Genomic DNA, 22,910 nt, shown 5'->3' with positions numbered 1-22,910 from the left:
TCCTCAGTTCTCAGCATAATAGACACTTCCTGAGAAACTTTTCTGGCCTCCCTGTCTAGGTAAAAACCCTAGTTATTATCTCATAACACCATGTACTACATTTGCAACCTAAAAAATGTATTTATGTGATTCTCTCTCTCCCACTATAAATGGTAAACTCCACAAAAGTAGGGACCACGCTTGTTTTTCTCATTATTGTGTCTCCAGTTCCTAGCTTAGTGCCTGTCACATAAATATTGCTTGTTCAATAAACACTTATCAAAAGAATTAACAGCTTCAAGGCCTTTTAACTATTCCCTACTTAACCAACCAATCATATTTTTCACTCTTACTCAACAGAGACACAGTTCCAGTTACAGAGGATAACTCCTCTCTCTACATCTTTTCTTCCTTATCCAGACCCAAGATCCTTCTCCACCTCTTTACCTACATAATTCTTATTGCTACAAGGTAGAGCCTAAATTCCCCTTGTTTCACAAAGTTCTCTAACACACCAGCCCATAACAGTCTCTAAACGTCTACCTCACTTTGTATTTCTAGGCCAATTCATTTGGCACTTAATCATATGCTTCCATGTATCATTATGTAGTATTTCATATGTAAATGCCTTGTTTTAATTTTTTTTAATATAAGCGTTGGTAGGTAGTTTGTATGTTCTTTTTTTTTTTTTTTTTTTTTTTTTTTAAATTTTTTATTTTTTTAATGCTATTCTTGTCTGCTTACATTCTTTTTATGTATGTATGTATGTATGGCTGTGTTGGGTCTTCGTTTCTGTGCGAGGGCTCTCTCCAGTTGTGGCAAGCGGGGGCCACTCTTCATCGCGGTGCGCGGGCCCCTCACCATCGCGGCCTCCCTTGCCGCGGAGCACAGGCTCCAGACACGCAGGCTCAGCAATTGTGGCTCACCGACCGAGTCGCTCCGCGGCATGTGGGATCCTCCCAGACCAGGGCTCGAACCCGCGTTCCCTGCATTGGCAGGCAGATTCTCAACCACTGCGCCACCAGGGAAGCCCTGTATGTTCTTAAAGGGTAGTTATTGTTTAATTTGTGACTAAAGTACCCAGGCACATCATAAATCCTCTGGAAATGTCTGCTGAATAAATTAATGAAGAATATTCTGTGGCCTGCAATGTGGACTCAGCCTGCAGTTTATCACCAAATTTGGCAATTGACAATTCTCCTTGGAAGGCACCTGGATACTTTATATATCTCTTTGGAATATCTCCAGGGCCCCTTTTGGCAGACAGTTCAAAACAAGTGTCATGGGAGAACATTAAAGTAATATACTACTTTAAATTTCCTAACATATTTAAAACAGTTCCATACTCAGGTATTTCTAAATCCATTATAAAATTATTAATGCATAAGTGCATTTCAACTTTTTATTTTGGGCGGGGGGTCAGACTAAGATCTAAGTAAGTAAGAAGATTTTTCCCTTCAAAATCAGAAAGTAAATTATAATTCCAATTATTCCAAGACTCATCTGAAAACACAAGAGCCAAGGAAAACAAAGTTGACAAACAATACTGAAATTCAAGCTATGTGTGTCACCCATTTCAAATTTATTTGAAGGAATTTATTTCATGAGTTCTATCAATCATGATTTTTGTCCATACTAATTAAAAAATATAAAAAATTAAAGTTAAATTAAAGAATTATCAGTTATCTGTTGATCTGTTTCTCTTTAGATGTCCTTATGAACATTTTCTATGGAGCTAATTTTTTAACAGCTTTACTGAGAGGTAATTTACATACTATAACTCATATTAAGCATACAATTCAGTTTTTTAAGTATATTTACAGAGCTGTGCCACCACCACCAGAATCTAATTTTGTTTTATCTTATTTTTTTAATTGCAATATAATTCACAAAGTTGTGTAACCATCACCACTCTAATTCTGGAAATTTTCATCAACCCAAAAAGAAACCTCATACCCGTTAGCAATCTCTCCCCATTACTCCCCAACTCTTCCAGCTCTAGGCAACCACTAATCTACTTTGTCTCTATGAATTTATTCTTAACATTTAATATAAATGGAATCATACAATATGTTGTTTTTGTGACTGGCTCCTTTCACTTAGCATAATGTTTTCGAGGTTCATCCATATTGTCACATGTATCAGAACTTCATTCCTTGTTATAACCTAATCACATTCTGTTGTATGACTATACCACACTTGGTTTATCCACTCATCAGGTGATGGATATTTGGGTTGTTTCCACTTTTTGGCTATTAGGAATAATGCTGCTATGAATGTTGGCATACAAGTCTTTGTGTAGACATATGTTTTTATTTCTCTTAGGCAGATACCAAGGAGTGGAATTACTAGGTCAGGTGCTTATCGCTTTTTTTTTTTTTTTTTTTTTTTTTGCTAATCACTCTTAAGATGAATAACAGAATTTTTTTTTCCTATTTCAAAGGATTTTTGACACAGCCAGGAAACAGAATTTTCATGAAAATGCTAATATAAATTCTTTTTTTTTTTCAATATGCTAAGATCAACTTCTATTTTTTGAGCGGCATGTATGTATCAATCTCCTTGTGGCTGACAATTGCTTAAGAGATAAATACACAGTAAGGGAAGACTTACCCAGTAGGAGTAGCAATAAATAGGAATTTAAAATATCAAACACCCTGATTAAATTACTTATCTCCCTCCCCTGTCAGGGGCCTGCTTCTCATTTCATGAGAAAAAGGTGAAGCATTAATTATAATTAGTCATGTAAATTCCCAAAGCTTTTCATAAAAGCATCTTTCATAAATTGGAGGCCAAATAAACTTCTGGTCACATGTTATTTTTGTTTTTCTTCCTGGTGATGTACACTCTAGTTCAAATATATTCAGGAAGCAGACTTTGAGCAGAGAATTAAGAGCTGATTGTACAATTCTATGTAAAAAAAAAAAAAAAGAGCTTAAGCAACACATTTTAATTTAAAGAAAAATCAAACCTCTTGCGGCAGAAATTAGGCATAATCTGGGGAAAACTACCAGACATCCTACCAATCGCAGCACTAGAGAACGCCACAGGTCATCCAAAAGACGCATTCCTGTTAGCCAACAGCTCTTTTCCTCCCGCCAAAGCTGTCCCTAGAGCGTCAGAGAATAAACCAACGAGCGATTTCTGATTTTTCCCTTTTGATCCCCCCCTCCCCCCCCCCACACACACATCCACCTGCTTGGAGGTGTCAAGGCGACTAGAAACGGTTAACAGCGACCAGCAGCAGAGAGAGAAACAAACACCCCTGACGACCCACAGCTGAGTAAGCAAGAGCTGTTTATTCACGAACACGTTCCGTTGGGAAACTAGTGGCGAGCCCTTGAAAGCCCAGGCACATTTTAGAAGGTTCCTAGAGAGGGAGGGAATAAACTCCCCCCACTACCCCGCCCCTCTCCCCCACGTCGGGCAAACATACACGGAGAGGTTCGGGTGGGAACCATCTCGTCTAGGCAGCCCCTGCCCTTCCGACCCCTCAGGAATAAACTCACGTACTAGAGCATCCGACCCCTTACGGGGGTTGCATAACTCCCCAAAATGGGTTCAGACGCGGCAGACGCTGGCCCCAGCGCCGAGGGCTTCAGAAGGCGCTTCTGCCACCCCCACCCCCGCCACGGCCCGCCCCGACGCCGCGGCCGCGACTGGGGACCCTGCCGAGAAATGGCCCTTTAGCACCCCCCCCCCCACCTGGCTCGGTCCCACCTGAGCACGAGAGCTGAGAGAAAAGAAACAGGCAGGGAGGGCTGACCTTGATGCTACTGACGGTGGAGCGGCACATCCCGCTGCTTCCTGGAAAGCGGCCCGCAGGACATTTTTCCCCCTGGAGGAAGGAAACGGGAGGGCGCCGGCCGGGCGGCGGCGGGCGCGACGGCGGTGGTCGGGGCGGGCTGTGCAGCCTCTTGCGGGGACGGTCCGAGGACTACATCTCCCAGGCTGCTCTGGGCCGCCTTGCGTCGTGACCCCGGCGCGCGCTGAAGCGGTGACTCTTACCTCACAGAGGTAGCTCCTCCGCCGGCAGCAACTCGGCGCCCTCGGTCCATGGACCGGAACCCCGGGCCGACGGGCAGGAACCCGGGCCGCGATCGCCGCCTCCCCGCCCCAGGCTCCTCCTCCTCGCTCCCCACCGCCTCCTCCCGACGCCCGCGGGCCGCGCACCGCCACCGCTGGGCTCGCGGAGCCGCCCTGGGAGGCTGGGTGGCGGGTTCGCGGCTGCCGCCGGACTGAGGCCTACTCCGCCGCCTCTCAGTGCTATTGTCCCTGGGCCCGGCCCTGACCGGGCCCACTGGGGAGGCGAGTGCGCCGCCTCCGACGAAGATGCCGGACCAAGCCCTACAGCAGATGCTGGACAGGTACGGGCAGCCTTGGGGGAGGACGCGGGCCGGGCCTCGGGGCTCTTCGGAGCGGAGCCTAGCCTGCCGGGAGGAGTTCCACGGCCTGGGGGCCGAGTGAGGGGCAGAAAGTTCGGAGTCCGTACTTGGGGGGAGGACGGAGCGGGCGGCCTGGGTGCGTAGACTTAAACCGAAACTTAGTTACGGATTGGTGTCTGGTTTTGTCCGAACGCCGTTGCGAAGTGAGAGGGGTTCGTGTGAACCCAGAGAATTATTTTCTTTTCCTTACTGTCCTCCTCCCCTCCCCCCAAACTATGTTGTAACGTGTTTGTCAGCGCTGTCACTGGCAAGAAGGACCAGACTAATTCTCTGGGGAGTGATCCCCCTCCAATTTGTACACTCTTTCCAAAAACGAAGGATAAGCATTCTGTTGGAAAGCCTGATAGGCTGACTTCATTCCTCTTTCCTCCCCCATCCCATCCCCACCCCAAACTATAAGGTCAAGAGTATCCGCAAGGGACTTTAACGGTCAGACCAGAGTAGAGGTTATGGAAAACAGCCATAAGTCCAACCCTGAACACTTAGCGTATTTTACCATTCGTTGAGTTCACTGAGAAAGTTTCATCTTATGGGGCAAGTTCCTGGGGTGGGGGCTCCAGTCGGTAAAACTCTTTCTGTGAAATCGGCTGCACCGCCCTCTGCTGTTGAAATTCTAGGCCATGGGTTCTACCACGAGTTTTTGGAGACCCTTACTCCACATTTTCCCCTAAGCCAGGACATAACTTCCTGGCCTAGCCAATGCTACAGGCTAATGCATGTTTGGTTGCCTACAACTCTCAGTAGACCATTTGCCACCCAGTTCAGCGTGTGGTACAGGTCTTCGTACTGAGGAAAAGTCCAACTGTAAGGTTGGCAATGAAAGGCCAACCTTAAGTGAGATTATACCCAGTTAAATGCTGTTTGAATCACACCCAGAACACAAGTCACTCAAGAGTACATCTTCTTCCAGAGTGACAGACATTTCCTTTGGAGCTTAGAGTTTTGAGACATCTAAGTTGATAGAAATCATGGTACTGACTTTTTCCAGTTGGGGTGACCCAGTGATTAATCCAGCCCTTGTTTGAGGGGAGCATTCAGGTCAAGTTGTATTGACGAACCCCTTTTTATGTAAGTGGTTTACAAGCTCCTGGAAGGCAGAAACTTACGCATCATTATTTATTTTGAAACCTACAGCAGAGCCTGGCACTAAGCAGGTCATCAGTAAATATTTCTTAAATGAACAAATGCATGAACTTTTTTGTCATTTTTCCCAGTTGTCTAGGGGTTTGATAATTTACCAGGTTTTACCAGGTAAATTATAATTTACCATACTGGCAAATTATATAGGACTACTGAAATATGCCCACAGGAGACCACTTTCTGCCACTGCCAATTCCAATCAAATGAGACCCTATTCTGGTGCTGGGTATTTTGTAATTAATTTTTTTTTCCCCTCTGAGGGCCTGCTGCTTTCACTTTTATGTAGGTGACTTTTAGAAAAGCTTTTGTGTCCAAAAGCTGATCTGGCTTTCATACACTCTTTGGAGATTTCCATAAAAGTAAAAAAGCCAAGGAGTGCTTGCCAGGCATTTAAAACATCTAATAGAAACATGGAAATTCTGGCTGCATGTACTGAAACAGGTGACTATAATATTGGCTTCCCTCATCTTTGGCAACTTTTTGACATACCTCAAGGTAGATTCTTAAGATGACATTCAAAGATCTTTATTATCTAAGTCAGTGTTTTGCAACGTGGCCCCACGTTGGAATCAACCTGGGGAGCATTTTAAAATATGGATGGATGCCTGGCTCTGCCCACAACCAATTAATTCACAGATTTCTGGAGAATGGGGCCTGAGCATGTATATTTTCAAAAGCTTTTCAGATGTTTATTGTAGTTGAAAATCACTTTTTTTTTTTTGGCCGTGCAGCACAGCTTGCTGGGGGATCTTAGTTCCCCAACCAGGACCAGGGATTGAATCCAGGCCCCCTGCAGTGGAAGTGTGGAATCCTAACCACTGGACCACCAGGGAATTCCCACTACCCTAAATCCCAAGGGATTATTTCATGATAAGAGATAGTACATTTTAGTGATATAAGCTTGGCCAGAAATCTTAAAATTCTGATTTTGCCACTTACTAGTTATGTGACTTTGGACTTATATTCTGAGGTTCTACATCCTCATTTATAAAATGGCAATATCCTACCTCACAGGATTGTATAAATGAGAACACGTGTAAGCACTTTATAAAACAATAAAATGCTATTCATATGTTAGGCACACAGAAGGTACTTAAGATTCTAGTGTAACCAACTAATGTAGCAATTCCCTCCCCACCACACACACACACGCATCTCCATATTTACAGTATCATCTTAATCTGGGCTGGCCTTACATGCAAATTGAACACAGAGATACTTGATGGGTTCATTTGAGGAATACTGACAGGCCCAACAGACTAAAATATGTCAACCTGTTAGGACCTAGAATTCTTGCTTTGAATTTGGCTTCCCCCCCAGCTTGGTCTTTGGGTGGCAATTTTTGAGGGATAGAATTTAGCTCAGAAACTTGCCCTTATGTTTATTTCTTCAGTGCAAGTTCTATCCTTGAGAAGATTAGGAAATGTGTATAACATATATTGTTCTTTTGCTTCTAGGTTAAAATTAGGTATATTTTAGTGCTTATTAAACATTTGTATTTAATGAATTGACTTAATAAATATCGATGCATTTGCCCAGTACCATTCTAGGTCCTCGGTATATGGTGGTAGTGAACATAAGCAAAAATGCTCATATGGAGCTTTAATTCTAGTGAGGTTTGTGTTCCATAAACTGTCAAATAAAATGAAGATTATATTTACATAACATGGATGGTATGTTCAGTTTATACACTTAGTCTCAAGGTTTTTTAATTAATAGCTGAAGTTCAATTGCCTTGTCCTTTGTGAATAACTAAATTTAGTTTAGCAATTGTTTATCTTGATAAATTTTATTATTGAAGTATTTGTAGATAGAAAGAGTATATATAGATATATATCTTGATTGCCTTTCATTTTTATAAACAGTAAGCAACTGTTTTATATAAATTTATCATTTGAACCTTTTAAATTGTTTGAGAAAGGGGGTGGGAAAGTGGGTGGTTTTCTAGTGTCATGAATGATTTGAGATCACAAATCATTGTCCTGAAGTTATAACCATTCATAAACTCAAACCTTTTACATCAGGCTCTCTGTATCTTGGTCAGTTTCTCTTCCTTCCCTTCATTGCCATACTTTTTTAAGGAGAAGTCTGTTATATATTATTCTATCACCATTACACTTTCTCGTTTTCTCTTTTATTTCTCAAAATTAGGATTAAATGTATAGAGAATACAAAGAATACTGTAACAAACTGCAGGAATGAACCTCAGGTTTAAAGCCTGGTGAGAGATGCTTCTGGAAACATGACTTTTGTGTACCCCTTTCACATTAAACACTCAGGAATTTGTTGAGGTTGTTTGCATCACTTACTTGCACCTGGTGAGTAGGCAAGGAATGTAGCCAGTGTCCCCAGAACAGTCAAATGGGAAGAAAAGCAGGGAGAATCATCTGCTCCCCACGAGCCTCCTGCAGTGGCAAAGTGAATTAGAATCCCCACTCTCAGGGTGTTGTCAGCCACACATGTACATCCTTTTAGAGGCTGTAGAGTGTTCTGATAGGAACATGCTATATTATCTTCTTATTTATATAACCATCTCTAGTTTCCATTAAAGCAGCTTCTCCTTCTCTGAAGCATATTTTCCCCAATCATATCACTATCCCATTTTGACATTTACAGAACAATACCTAGAATTAAAAAACATTAGCAATTAGTTGTATTTGCTTCCATCTCTATGTAAAAAGTGGAAACATTACAGATAAAGTCCCCTTTGGCCACTATCCCCAGTCCCATATCTTCTCCCCATCCCCACTCCACTATCATAAATGGGTTTATGTTCTTCCAGTCTTTGTTTAATGCTTTTATATATACCATATGTAATTCATAGTTTTGTTCTTGTTTCTAAAATTTAAATATATCAATCTACAATTGACTTTTTAAAATATCGAGTTCTGTGATATACAGCAATTAAAGAGAATATATATATAATCCATTGTATTAACTTACCATTGTTTTTCTTTCTAAATCCGTTTCCCTGTTTGTGACATTTATATTCTTATTTTCTCCTTATTGTCTCTTGTTGTAATTTTATTTTCATCCACCTTTCTTGTCTGTAGCTCTACTAAAAGTATACTGAAGGTTACCAATAATTTCTTAATCGGTAAACCTAATGACTTTTTTTCTTGGTCCTTATGTCCTTGACATATATGTAGTGGAGATGAAACTGGTGACCACCACCCCCTAACTTCTTGAAACTGTGTTCTAGTCTACCACACTATTTGTCTTTTACTTTTTTCCCCTCTTATGTATCACCTTTCTTTACTCTCTTCAGTCAATTAAGTATGGTTCAATCCTCAGCACTTATCATTCTTCTCTGAAAAGTATACCTGCTTACTATCTCACTATCACCTTTATTTGAGTGACTTCCAGATTTATGTCTTTATTCCTGACCTCTTTCCCACATTTTAGTGTCTGCATTCTAGCTGCCCAGTAGACATTTCCATTTGTGTATAAAGAGTATTATGGGGCTTCCCTGGTGGCGCAGTGGTTGAGAATCTGCCTGCCGATGCAGGGGACACGGGTTCGAGCCCTGGTCTGGGAAGATCCCACATGCCACGGAGCAACTAGGCCCGTGGGCCACAATTACTGAGCCTGCGCGTCTGGAGCCTGTGCTCCGCAACAAGAGAGGCCGCGATAATGAGAGGCCCGCGCACTGCGATGAAGAGTGGCCCCCACTTGCCGCAACTAGAGAAGAGCTCTCGCACAGAAACGAAGACCCAACACAGCCATAAATAAATAAATAAATAAATAAACAAACCCAAAAGTTAAAAAAAAAAAAGAGTATTACTAGCGCCTTAACGTATCTAAAACTAAACTACTGCTATTTCCCTGGCGTTTACTTATCTTGACTTCCCAATTTTGGCCTTTGATAGGACCATTCTTCTAGTCTACCAGCCATAAAACCTACATCTTTTTTTTCTTTTTTGCTTTTTTCCTCCAAATCCACTTGCTTATCAGATACTATAGATTCTTCTTTCTCTGACTCCAGTTTTTCTCTTCCAGTTTGACTTACAGAGTGGTACCAGAATTTCCCAGTTTGACTTAACAGAGTGGTACCAGAATTGGCCAAGGCACAATTATCATGGCGTTTCCATACTTTAAAACCTGTCAGTCTCTACATCACCTATAGGATAAATTCTAAACTTTCAAGGCCCTGGTGAAGAGGTTTAGCTCTATTAATCCAATCCAGCCCCAACCTTCCTTAACCATACTCTTCTGCACTGCACTTCATTGTCCTCTGGATATATCATGCTGTACATCTTCTTATTTTTGCTTTAGATGACTTCCTCCCTTTTGACACCTGGCTAACTCTGACCCATCTTTAGAATTCAGCTCAAGTATCACCTTGAAGCATTACACAGCTCCTTCAGGCAGAGTGAGTTACTTCTTCCTGTATTTCCATAGAACCTTTATGCATTCATTTTAGTACATCACACTGTATGGTAATTTTTTTTTAATGCACCTATCCCAAGTCTCAGAGCCTTCCACACATACCCTTTACCACCACCACCATGCACATTCAAGTGGAAGTTCACTGAGAACAGGAACTGTTCCCTCTCCCATTCCCCCAGAAGGGGAAAGTACATTGAAGACACTGTTGAATCATGGTGTCTGTCTTTTCACTATTTATGACATATCAGTGCCTAGAATAATCTTGCTGAAGCACCAAATATTTATTTGCTCAAAACCTTTTGTATTTTCTTAATTGCTTATTAAGCTTAAGTTCAAATTCTTTAACCTGGCCTTCAAGACCCTCCATAATCATATTTATTGTGCCCTCTATTATGTTTAAGACAGTGAGTATATGGCTGGCACCAGCTACCTTCTTAAAGCTTTGCTTCTGTTTAAGTATGAGTTCATAAAGTATATATGTTTTGCCCAGGCCAAACTGATTGACTCACTGTCCTGTGTTCTTTTCAGCATCTTGTCTTTCAAAATTCTACCCACTCTTCAAGACCCAGTTTAGTTTCTGCCTCTTTTATAAAACTTTTCTGACCATTTCAGCCAGAAATATTTCCCCCCTTCTCCAGACTCATGTAGCAGTTCTTTACAGGCCACACGTACATACATGCCTCCCAACTCTTTACATGCCATAGTTCATAAGATGAGAGACGGTAACATTTATATGGCACATTGGAGTACACTGGCAGGGGTTTAGATCTCTAGTGAAAGCTCCTTATGGCTGCTTAAAAGTACCCTAGCAAAAATGAAACACATAATTATTTGTACTGGCTATAATTTCCTTAGAAATGAGAAATGGAAAATTTTCTCAGAATACACTATCCATATGGCAGCATGGTGCAGTGAAAAAAGCTGATGTTTTTGGTGTTTTTTTTTTTTTTTATTGGGATAGAATTTACAAAAAAGCTCATATTTTAGAGTTGAGGCCTAGGTTGCATCCATGCCTTTCTACTTAACCATGAGGCCTTGGGCAGACTGTTTAACCGTTCTGGGCTTTTGTTTCCTTATTTATTTAAGACAGAAATAATTATGTTTGCAGAGTTTGTGAAGATCAGAGACAAAGAGCATGGCATGAATATATGCTTAGTAAATGATTGCTTTCATTGTGGGGTATTTCCCTTTCCCTTTTTTGTAATGTGTCATAATTGTGGTAGCTCTTTGATGAATCCAGATACTTTAACTTCTATTCCACTTGGCTGGACAGACATATAAAGGGATGTTTAGTATCTTTTTTTTTTAATAAACTTTTTAAATTTATTTATTTATTTTTATTTTTGGCTGCCTTGGGTCTTTGTTGCTGCGTGCGGTCTTTTCTCTAGTTGCGGCGAGCGGGGGCTACTCTTCGTTGCGGTCCCCAGGCTTCTCATTGGGTGGCTTCTCTTGTTGCAGAGCACGGGCTCTAGGCACGCGGGCTTCAGTAGTTGTGGCACTTGGGCTCAATAGTTGTGGCTCGCGGGCTCTAGAGCACAGGCTCAGTAGTTGTGGCACACGGGCTTCGTTGCTCCACGGCATGTGGGATCTTCCCGGACCAGGGCTGGAACCCGTGTCCCCTGCACTGGCAGGCAGATTCTTAACCACTGCGCCACCAGGGAAGTCCTGGATTTTTAGTCTTCTTGATGGTATAGTTCCTGTTTAAGAATACATGGGGGGCTTCCCTGGTGGCACAGTGGTTAAGAATCCGCCTGCCAATGCAGGAGACATGGGTTCGAGTCCTGGTCCGGGAAGATCCCACATGCCGTGGAGCAACTAAGCCCATGTGCCACAACTACTGAAGCCCGCGCGCCTAGAGCCCGTGCTCCCAACAAGAGAAGCCACCACAATGAGAAGCCTGCACACCACAACGAAGAGCAGCCCCCGCTCGCCGCAACCAGAGAAAAGCCTGCGCGCATCAACGAAGACCCAACGCAGCCAAATATAAAATAAAAATAAAATAAATTAATTTAAAAAAAAAAAAAAAAAAGAATACATGGGATGTGACACTTTTAATCCTGAGACAAAGCAAGCAGTTTGCAGTTTTTTCCATTGTTAAATTTAGGCGTTCCTTGCGTTAACCAGAGCATGGTTCTCTAAGCATCTTCTGAATTAAGGATATGTTCTCTTTCCTTAAAACAGTCATGGAAATACATTGGTAAGGCACCATATATAATACAAAAACAACAATTTAAAGCTTGTTTCATTGCTCTCACTCCTGTATTCTGGAACTCTTCTATTCTGCTTCCCTCCAGTTTTCATCAAAGTGATCATAGGCAGGAGCCTATGATTTTCCAGATCTTTCTAATAATCCACTATAAACACCTACAGTCTGAGTCTGCAAAGGTAGACTTTACTGCCAACTGTTTTATTAGATAACCATACCTATCTTGCTTAGTTAATTTATGTGCCAGTGAGAAACTATTCTATTGATGTTCCCTCCCCTTTTTTTCCATATACTTTTAAAATAATTAACTTAATCATATAAACTAGTTTAGTCACAAATGAACCCTGTGAAGTGAGGTTACCTTTGTCATCCATTCTTTCCCAACTGGTTTGTAATATCTAGCTTTATTTTAAAACCTTTCTGCTCCAACCACATTGGTTTTATCATTGTCCATGACCATATGCTCATGTCTATCTCTAAGGTTGTTTATGCTGTTATTCTTACTTCAGATACCCTTATTCTTTTCATTCCCCAATTGCCATCTCATTTGTAGTTCTTCCTTTTCATGAAACCTTCTCAGCTGTTTCATCCTGTGTTTCTTATGGTCATCATCAGGTTTCTGTATTACCTTTGGTCACCAACATCATTTCTTGGCACTCAGTGTTTTGTGTGGTTGTTTTTATGTGATCCTTCTATGCATATATTTGTTCCTTAACTAGATTGTAAGTTCCTTAAATGTATTTCTTCTGGCATCAAATAGTGAACATATTAAGTACGTTCAAGTTAATTTAGAGGGAGATCTTGAATACTCTTTGATTTAAGGCAAATTAGATGTATATTCCTTTAACTGTTTATAAATTTTACTGTTGAGAAGGATTTATATCAATAATTGGAAAAAAGTTATAATTTTAATTTAAAATCACATAGAAGTAGATGATTTTTTTTATAAAGAGTAGCATGTCATACATACAGATTAGTGACATTACCAGTACCAGTAAGGCCATACATTTATTTTAAGGAATAAGTAATATTCTTTAGAATTGTCTAGTTTAGTTCTTTTTTCGTGTCTTCATATTATAATAGTGATTTGTTCTTTGATCTCTGAACCAATCATGATAATTCCCAGATCTCCCTTTACTCTGTAACCTAATGAGCACTAACTTGGCTGGTGGAAAGGTGTGGAAGTAAATTGTGAGTGTGAATTATCAGCAAGCACGCGGCATTTAGAAAACCTAGTGGAAGGAAAAGAAGGGTGGGAGAAAATGAATTGAGGATTTGAATAAATATCTTAAGCAGTGGTGTTGGCCTATTGAACAATTGGGGGATGATCAGGAATCCAGGACCTTTTCCACTGAATACCAGGGTGCCAGGCAGAACTGCTGTATGTGCTAATTTAGGTAAGAAAATGCATCCATAAAAATCTAGGCATAGATGTAAAGTTGACACCATCTTTCTCATCTCTATCGGTGCCATTATTGCTACTGTTCATTTGGTGGTTATGTATGTGCCAGGCAATTCTTAAGCAGTTTCATGATCACTTGTTTAATCCTTTACAATAGAGAATCTTTTTTTAAAATTTATTTTATTGAAGTATAGTTGATTTACAATGTTGTGTTAATTTCTGCTGTACAGCAAAGTGACTCAGCCACACACCTATATACATTCTCCTTCGTATTCTTCTTCTCTGTGGCTTATCACAGGACACTGAACATAGTTCCCTGTGGTATACAGTAGGACCTTGTTGTTTATCCATTCTATATATATTTGTTTGCATCTGCTCATCCCAAACTCGCAATCCATCCCTCCCTCTTGGCAACCACAAGTCTGTTCTCTATGTCTGTGAGTCTGTTTCTGTTTCATAGATAAGTTCATTTGTGTCCTATTTTAGATTCCCCATGTAAATGATATCATATGGTATTTGTCTTTCACTTTCTGACTTACTTCACTAAGTATGATAATCTCTAGGTCCATCCATGTTGCTGCAAATGGCATTATTTCATTTTTTTATGGCTGAGGAGTATTCCTGTGTGTGTGTGTGTGTGTGTGTGTGTGTGTATACACCACATCTTCTTTATCCATTCATCTGTCAGTAGACATTTAGGTTGTTTCCATGTCTTGGCTATGGTGAATAGTGCTGCTGTGAACTCAGGGGTGCATGCATCTTTTTGAATTATGGTTTTATCTGGATATATGCCCAGGAGTGGGATTGCTGGATAATATGACAACTCTATTTTTAGTTTTTTGAGGAACCCCTATACTGTTTTCCATAGTGGATGTACAATTTACAATTCCACCAACAGTGTAGGAGGGTTCTACAATAGGGAATTTTAACGTAAAACCTTTTTTATACTGAGAACTCCTTTGGAAGTTTAGTTAAGCTTATGGGTTCCTTCTCAGAATGTTTTGAAAGAATAAAACAAAATATACAGGTCAGAAATGGACAAATTACGTTGAAATACAGCTACCAAAATATTAAAAATCTGACATGGTAATATGAGCTTTAAAACAAATACAAGATCTATTACTGGTGGGTCTGATAATTTCAAGTTAGCAGTGGGTTAAATGTTATTTTGAGATCTGCACAGCTGTAATATGAAAATTTCTGGTCACTGTACTAATTTCTAATTGCTGTATGCTAATATTACTATGATTTGTTTATTCATCATTGAAGGAAAACTGAATTTTATTTAGAGTTTAGTGAAAATAAAGGTATAATTTTTTTTTTCCCATCCAAATTTACCAATCCCCTAAATTTTTCATGGACCTCAGGTTAAGAACCCCTGCATTACAAAAACTTTGAAAGAGATTGTCATTAAACCTAAAATAAGTGGTAAGCAGGAATTTGAACTCAGGCATCCCAAGTTCTTTAACCAGTTAGAATATCCTGAACTCACAAAATCTTTTCCCCAGATTTAGCTAGCTTTTTTCCTTAGAAAAAAGGATCTCAAGCATTTTGCTTACTATTTAAACTAAAAACCAAATAGCTTAAAAATGTTTACATTGAATATAAAATAAAATTTCATTTTTGTATTATAGTGAGTTGAGGAAACTTACAAAGGGAAAAAGGAAAGAAGAATGGCCAGAGTAGAGGTTCTCAAACTTCAGGTATCACGATCACCTGAAGGGTTTGTTGAAATACCAAATACCACGTTGGTGATTCCTCAAAAAAGTTAAACATAGAATTACCATGTGACCCAGCAATTTCACTTCTGGGTATATATCCAAAAAGAATTAAAAACAGGATCTCAAAGAGATATTTGTACACCCATGTTCGTAACAGTATTATTCACAATAGCTAAAACTTGGAAGCAACCTTAGTATCTAAGACCAATGAATGGATAAGCAAAATGTGGTATATATACATACAGTGGAATAGTATTCAGCCTCAAAAAAGGAAGGATATTCTGCAATACGCTACAATGTGGATGAACCTTGAAGACATAGAAAGACAAATACTGGATGATTCCACTTATATGAGGTACTTAGAGTAGTCAAAATTATAAAGACAGAAAGTATAAGGGTGGCTGTCAGGGGCTTGGGAGAGAGGACATTGGAGAGTTGTTTAATAAGTATAGAGTTTGTTTTATAAGATGAAGAGTTATGGGGATGGTTGGTGGTGATGGTAGCACAACAGTGTAAATGTATTTAATACCACTGAACTATACACTTAAAAATGGTTAAGATGGCAAATTTTATGTTATATATTTTACCACAATAAAAAAAGAAGAAGAATTTTTAAAGAAATTTAAAATAAATAAATTTTTTAAATGTAGTGTTGGGTCCCATCCTCAGAGTTTCTGATTCTGCAGGTCTGGGGTGGGACCTGAAAATTTGCATTTATAACAAGTTCTCAGATGATGCTTCTGCATCACACTGAACACTGCTGAGAGATTGGAGGATTGAAGAGAAGAAGGGGAGGAAATGACTCAAAGAGAAACTCTTAATTAGAATTTTATCAGAAATTACAACCTCTTCTTAGGTGTGGACTTTGAAAGGTTTTTGGCTTTGTCCTTTGAAATGGCAAATAGCCAGTTCTCACCTTTAAGGGTATTAAAATTGCCATCCTATAAACTATAACATTAAAATATGTAATAAAGTAGAATTATAGTTAAATTGATCCTGCAATGCAAATATTATAGCATTGTCAGTAAGAATTTTTAATTTCAAAATGTTTGGTTTTATCTTTGTTGGCTGTTTTTATCTAAGAAATGACCTGATCCAGTAGCCAGAATCAGGAGCATATTTTTGCCCTGTGTGAGAAATAGAAAAACTTGCAAGACTCAAAGTACTTGCAGTGGAAATTAGATTTATTTAAGCCTTTTCAGCTCAAGTTGCGGTCAGTAGGAAACAAAGCCATTGACAAAAAATAGTGTCCTTATAAAAACTGTTTAAGAGTCTACATTATATGATTGTTCAGGGCTATCCCTTATATGCAGTTTCTCACAATCTGTAACAAGATTGTTTGGGTTGTATCTGATAGGAATCTGCCCCAAACTGGTTAAACCAAAAAAAAAAAAAAAAAAAATCTGTGGGTTTATGTAAGTGAACAGTGCAAGGGTATATTTAGCTTTAAGCACAGCTTGATACATGTCTCAAACGAAGTCATCAGTTTCTATCTTTCAGCTTCCTTTGGATTCTTTAGGCTCCACATTGTGGCTCTCCTGGCAGCAGAGCCTCACACCCTCATTTAGCTTCACACTTTTCCTGCCTTCAGGCTCAGTGGAAAAGAAAGTCTGTGTACCAACCTACCCAGCAAAAATTCTGAAGTTCACTCTAATGAAACTAGCTTTATGGGCCCAGCCTCCCAATAACTGTAATCTAGGACATGGGATACTCCCTTAAACCAATCTAGGGATTACTCTTCCTGGAGCTGGGGATGTGGGACTAACTGCCTAAATAAACCACATACATGGCTGATGTTGGAGGGAAGAGTGGTTTTCCTTAAAAAGTATGGTATACTTTTTGTCCCTAAAAAAGAGAAAGTGTGCTGTACATTAAACCACAAGCTTCTACTCTCTCCTCTATTCTAAGATCTTGAGAAACTCTAAACCCATCATTTTCAAACAACCTCTTTTCTCCTTAAATGGAAGGAGGTGGGGAATTGGGGAATAAATAGCTGAAATAGATTGCATCAAGGAGGGAGTAGGGTATGGGGAAGCAAAGGGGGAAAGGCATAATTTTAAGACCTTCTTAGGTGATATTCCTGGTCAGCCTATTAGAAGTTTTTTTTAAAATGAGGGAAGATTCCCTTCCCTCATTTCCAGCCCTGAAGACTAATAACTGTCTTACAGGCTGTCTGCCTAAAAACATTCATGTGACCATTTTTATATGCTTTAATTTCCCATGTACCTGGCCCTTATTTCACAGACTAATATTCTTTCCATATTACGTAGATTAAACTCATATACCTAGTAAGGTAGTAAATCAGTTAATAAATTCTTTAGAACCTAACATTTTCTGTACTGTTATTTATATTAAAAATATTTAGTCATCAGAAGCAATTATTTCTACCTTAAGTAAATCCAGTAATTATCCCTTTCACACAGTCTGCTTTCTCCAATCTGTTTGCTTTTTTTTACCTGCCATTTTTCTACACCAGCAGTTCCCAAACTTTATTGAATATTGGGATCACCTTGAGAGCTTGTTAAATCACAGATTTGTAGGCCCTCTTCCTCTAGAGTTTCTTATTTACTAGATCTGGAGTAGAGCCAGAGAATTTGCAAGTTCCCTAGTGATCCTGAACTACTGGTCCTGAGACCTTTGTTTTGAAAATCCCTGCAATAAAATCACTTGCCCCTGCTAATTTCTGTTATCACTCCTCCCTGAAACCTTTTCTGATCTATCCAAATTGATCCTTCCTTCTTCTTAAAATGGATGTACCTATGGTAATTTCACTGGAACCTTAAATCTCTTGTACCTACTGGATATAGCCCCAATTAAATTATAGGGTTTTCTAGATAGGTACAATCTTCCATTTATTTTGTTTGTGCAACCACATGGAACCAGTGAAACTACATGGAATCAGTGAATGCTCAGTAAATGTTGCTGGCAATTTCTATAATTTTCAGTTGCTTGTTTGTTTTGTACTATTAAGTTAGAAGTCTTCGTTTTATATAACATTTACTTGTATCTAAATTATAATTTTTAGATGAAGTAATTTGGTGGTGTTATCAGAAGCTTACATATTGTGGGCAATACTATTTGATCTCAGATGACCATCATCAGATGTACTGTTTAGCGATTAGAATAAATAGAAAATGTATGTGGTACGTTGGTAGATGTTGAAAATCAGCAGACTTTTTGAGAGTATTATTATCAATAAGGTTTTTTTTTAAATATCTCCTCTATAGGATAATTTTAGTTAATCTCTAATGAGCATTAGCTTCAAAATCCAAATTTGTAAGCTGTATACTCACTATCACTATGAATCAAACAATAAAAACAAGGTTATGGGTATTAACATTTCCAATTAGGTTTAACACCTAATAAGTTTTCACTGTAAATCATCGTTTAACTATCTTATCTACCATAGTTGTGAAATTAGAAAAAAATCCGGAAAGTACCTCTTTTAAATGTTAGTTGAGTACCTTCTAAAAAGTAAAACTGTAAAAGTGTTTATTTAGGGGTGAAATACACTAATGTCTGAAACTTTGAAATGCATCAAAAAATAAGATTGATGAAAGAATATGTAGTAAAGTACGTATGTAGCAAAATGATAAGAATTGTAGAATCTAGGTGTTAAGAATATGGATGTTCACCAAACAGTTTTTCAACTTTTTTCAAAAGTTTGAAATTTTTCCTATTAAATGTTGGGGAAAAATAAACTTATACTTATCCAGAATTTATGGGGATTATAGCTATACAAATATTCCCATTATATTGGTATATGAAGCTGCCATTTATGTAAGTTAAAAACAGATAAATATAGGCAATTTCATTTGGTTCCACCTAGTATTAAGGTTCTTTACATTTTATTTTGTTTTTTCCTGATGACTGGAAATTGGCTTAATTTAAGATTCAGTTCACCTTAATACTGATTAATTATGCTGGTCTAGATGTACTTAGCTACATATATGTTCCATTGTTGATATGAAAAACTTACAAGAACCTAGAAATCTAGTTTCTAGATATTTTGCCTATATTTTGTTGCCAAAATATGGTTTTCATTTCCCAGAGGTATACAATTATATTTACAAAATTACCTTGGTTAAATGGGGAAAATATATACTAACACCTCAAATAACTGGTTTATTTGCTCTATACTTGTGAATTGAAATTTTATGAAAACTAGGTTGAAACCCAGTCAAATCATGGATAGTGATGATGGTTGCCAGTGTGAATGACTTAGTGCTACTGAATTGCAATCTTAAAAATGGTTAAAGTAGTAAATTTTATGTTATGTATATTTTACCACAATAAAATTTTAAAAAAGAAGGAGGTGGAGGAGGAGGCATTTCTGGATAACCGTAAGATAGCACAGGGGCCCAGACAGCTTGGCTGAGGTGGGTCAGAGGGTCAAGCATGCTCAAACAAATGCTACCTACCTCCAATTTTTACCTAGGTAGGTCAAATGAAATCTGACTGAATTTGAAAGCTGAGTAAAAGCACAATTTTGGATATTGTTGCCACGTATTCAGTTCAGTTTTTTTTTCCCTATTCTAATTGCGAAGTTTTAATTGGAGCACACAATTAAAATTCATATTGTTATACAGACTGGAGACCTCACCCGTATATAGTACCTGACTATATAGTCCTTCCCACTGAGCATAGTTAAGCTAGTTGTTCTGACAGAAGCCACTTATCTAATTAAGTGAAATGTGCACAGTAGGTGACAAGCTTTAATTAGCAGTTTCCTATTGTGCAGTCAAACTTTAATGGTAGTAGAGGGGAGTGAATGGTGTCATTGAGTTAAATTGTATTTGCCCTAATGGAAATCGGTGTCAAAACTTGTGTTAACTGAGAGGAAAAAAAAAAGGAATTGCAACCTAATTCCACAAGAACAAATTAGAGTTCATGAAGTATCCTCAAAAGCAAAATGGGGAAATGTTTTAAAATTAACCATCTCAATAGAATTTTTTAAAATATAGGCATCCCAGACTTGACTTTTAGATTTAGAATATAATAAATATAATTTAATTCCCACAAAAAAGGAAAACCAATCATACCTATAATGGAAACATGTAGGCCCAAATTTATCATATCACTATCCTAAAACAATTTATCCTGATATCCTCATCTCTTCTTCCCTTTGTGCTTTTTAATTTAATCATCTTTCTCTCTTACAGTCATACTTTACCAGAAAGAGAAATGAGTGGGGTCTTTTTCTGTCTCAGTTGAAAACTGAATGAGACCATATGTGAAATCATTTATGTAATACTTTAGTTTTCCAAGTTCAAGAGGTTAAGAGGTTAATGTTGTTGAAATGGGAGATACACTGAATTTCACATATTCCTATATTTACCACTCCTTGAAGAATTATTAGGTCATATAAAAGCAGCTTGAGGATTGTCTCTTTGCATTCTGGTTCATTAGAGAAGATGAAGAATTACTAGAAAGATGGACTTCCCTGGTGGCACAGTGGTTAAGAATCTGCCTGCCAATGCAGGAGACACGGGTTCAAGCCCTGGTCCAGGAAGATCCCACATGCCGTGGAGCAACTAAAGCCTGTGTGCCACAACTACTGAGCCTGTGCTCTAGAGCCCACGAGCCACAACTACTGAGCCCGCGAGCCACAACTACTGAAGCCCGCACACCTAGAGCCCGTGCTTTGCAACAAGAGAAGCCACTGCAATGAGAAGCCCGTGCACCGCAATGAAGAGTAGCCCCGCTCACTGCAACTAGAGAAAGCCCACGTGCAGAAACAAAGACCAGTGCAGCCAAAAATAAATGAATTAACTTTTTAAAAAGAACCTTAATATACTAGAAAGATGGAGGAAGTTATATAAAAACAAAATTCAGAAAACACAAGATTCCGCAGAAGAATACAAGGAAAAACAGAAAAAGAAGAAACTACTCTACTGGAAATGTGTTGGTTGTTTTTCTCCTCAGTCTTTTAATATAGAATTAAAAGTTCCTATAATATAACATAGTAGGCTCATCCCATTAAGTGAGAGCTGCAGTGAAGAGGAGGCTGGGGTGTTAATGATAATGTCATTATTTTCTCTTTTAATTTACAGAAGTTGCTGGGTGTGTTTTGCCACTGATGAAGATGATAGAACAGCTGAATGGGTGAGACCATGCAGATGCAGAGGATCTACAAAATGGGTTCACCAGGCTTGTCTGCAGCGCTGGGTGGATGAAAAACAAAGAGGAAACAGTACAGCCAGAGTGGCATGTCCCCAGTGCAATGCTGAATACTTAATAGTTTTTCCAAAGTTGGGTAAGAAGATCCTTAAAACCAACACAGATATATATATATATATCATGTTATAATATATGACTCTATGATCCTAGGTTGATTTTTAAGTGACTCATGTCTTTGCTTTTTTGTGAATTTCTGTATTCCATTTCTGTTGTTTTCTCTCTAAATGTCAGATATTTGTTTTGCTAACAGTTTACATTATCCTTAATATATCCCCAGATCTATCCATTTGTCTGTGTATTCAATGTTTTCATTTGGTTGAGTGGATAAAGAACTTGGATATCTAATTGTGTGGGTAAAATCAAGTTAACAAAACTATAATAAAAGGCTGACTAAAGAGCCTCATTCTCTGGAAACCATTGGTGTGTGAGAAAGAAAACAATAGTGTGTTCTTTCTAATACTTATTTTTCTTAATTCTTCTATTAAGGAATAAAAGGAAAATTAAATATTTAATAAAAGACAGTGTTTGGAATCCAATTTATATGGCTGTCTTTCATGAAAACTACTTTCCTTTTTCTGTGAATTGGCAGGCAAGGAATAACCAATGGTCTTTGAGAATGAGGCTAGCATTGAAACAAGTGTAGCGGATTGTTTAAAGGAAGCTATAACTAAGGCTGATATTTAGTTAGCATGTTCCCTTACATCCATGTGATTATGAACTGGTGTCATTCTCTTTGGTGTTTATGCCATGCCAGTTGTTCAACATTTTTAATGTCACACTTGACTATAATCAAGAGGTATATGAAAGCAGTTTGGGTTTTGGGAAGGTCAAGGGAAAAATGACTTTGTGGAGGAATAGAGTTCAAGGAGAAACTGGAAATAATTATTAGATTTTTTTTTTTCTAGGTGCTATACATATTGAAATCAGACCTTTCTTTAAAAAAATAAGGCAACATAAGTGCAGGTGATGAAGTGCTTTTCTAATGTGAGAAGATTAATAATAAGGGCAAACAAAATTTCCATAGCTGTCTATATTTCTCTAACATAATGCATAGGAAGAAGCGATAGCTTTCTATGAAAGAAAAATAGTGTAATAGAGAAAGTAGCATTTCTCAGACATTTAGAATTTGTGGACCACACTGACAGGTCTTTTTTGTTGTTGTTGTTGTTTTTAATTTATTTATTTATTTATTTTTGCCTGTGTTGGGTCTTTGTTGCTGCACGCGGGCTTTCTCTAGTTGCAGCGAGCGGGGGCTACTCTTTGTTGCGGTGCGCAGGCTTCTCGTTATGGTGGCTTGTCTTGTTGCGGAGCACGGGCTCTAGGCGCGAGGGCTTCAGTAGTTGCGGCACACAGGCTCAGTAGTTGTGGCTCACGGGCTCTAGAGTGCAGGCTCAGGAGTTGCAGCACATGGGCTTAGTTGCTCCATGGCATGTGGGATCTTCCCGGAC

The 22,910-nt window shown here is 38.8% G+C and overlaps 2 protein-coding genes across 8 annotated transcripts in view; one reads left to right on the top strand and one right to left on the bottom strand.

Moving 5' to 3' along the window:
- Positions 1-4,199, bottom strand: part of CPEB3 (cytoplasmic polyadenylation element binding protein 3) — a 215,464-nt gene extending 211,265 nt beyond the window's left edge. For 4 of the 5 annotated variants that reach the window (XM_061171623.1, XM_061171264.1, XM_061171458.1 and 1 more), the window contains exon 1: positions 3,746-3,892. The gene's annotated coding sequence lies outside the window, so the exon portion shown is untranslated. Of the gene's footprint in view, positions 1-3,745; positions 3,893-3,987 lie in introns of those variants that run through there. The other variant, XM_061171379.1, reaches the window with a different exon arrangement.
- The window catches only part of MARCHF5 (membrane associated ring-CH-type finger 5), a 50,388-nt gene continuing 31,477 nt past the window's right edge, over positions 4,000-22,910 (top strand). For 2 of the 3 annotated variants that reach the window (XM_061171719.1, XM_061171758.1), the window contains exons 1-2: positions 4,000-4,346; positions 21,336-21,538. In XM_061171719.1, the coding sequence (XP_061027702.1) occupies positions 4,312-4,346; positions 21,336-21,538 (238 nt within the window). In that variant the 5' untranslated portion in view covers positions 4,000-4,311. Of the gene's footprint in view, positions 4,347-21,335; positions 21,539-22,910 lie in introns of those variants that run through there. The other variant, XM_061171827.1, reaches the window with a different exon arrangement.

This window comes from Eubalaena glacialis, chromosome 1 (assembly GCF_028564815.1).
Source record: "Eubalaena glacialis isolate mEubGla1 chromosome 1, mEubGla1.1.hap2.+ XY, whole genome shotgun sequence".
Lineage (NCBI taxonomy): Eukaryota > Metazoa > Chordata > Mammalia > Artiodactyla > Balaenidae > Eubalaena > Eubalaena glacialis.
The sequence above is the reverse complement of the archived record's forward strand: the minus strand, read 5'-3'. Positions and strand labels throughout refer to the sequence as shown.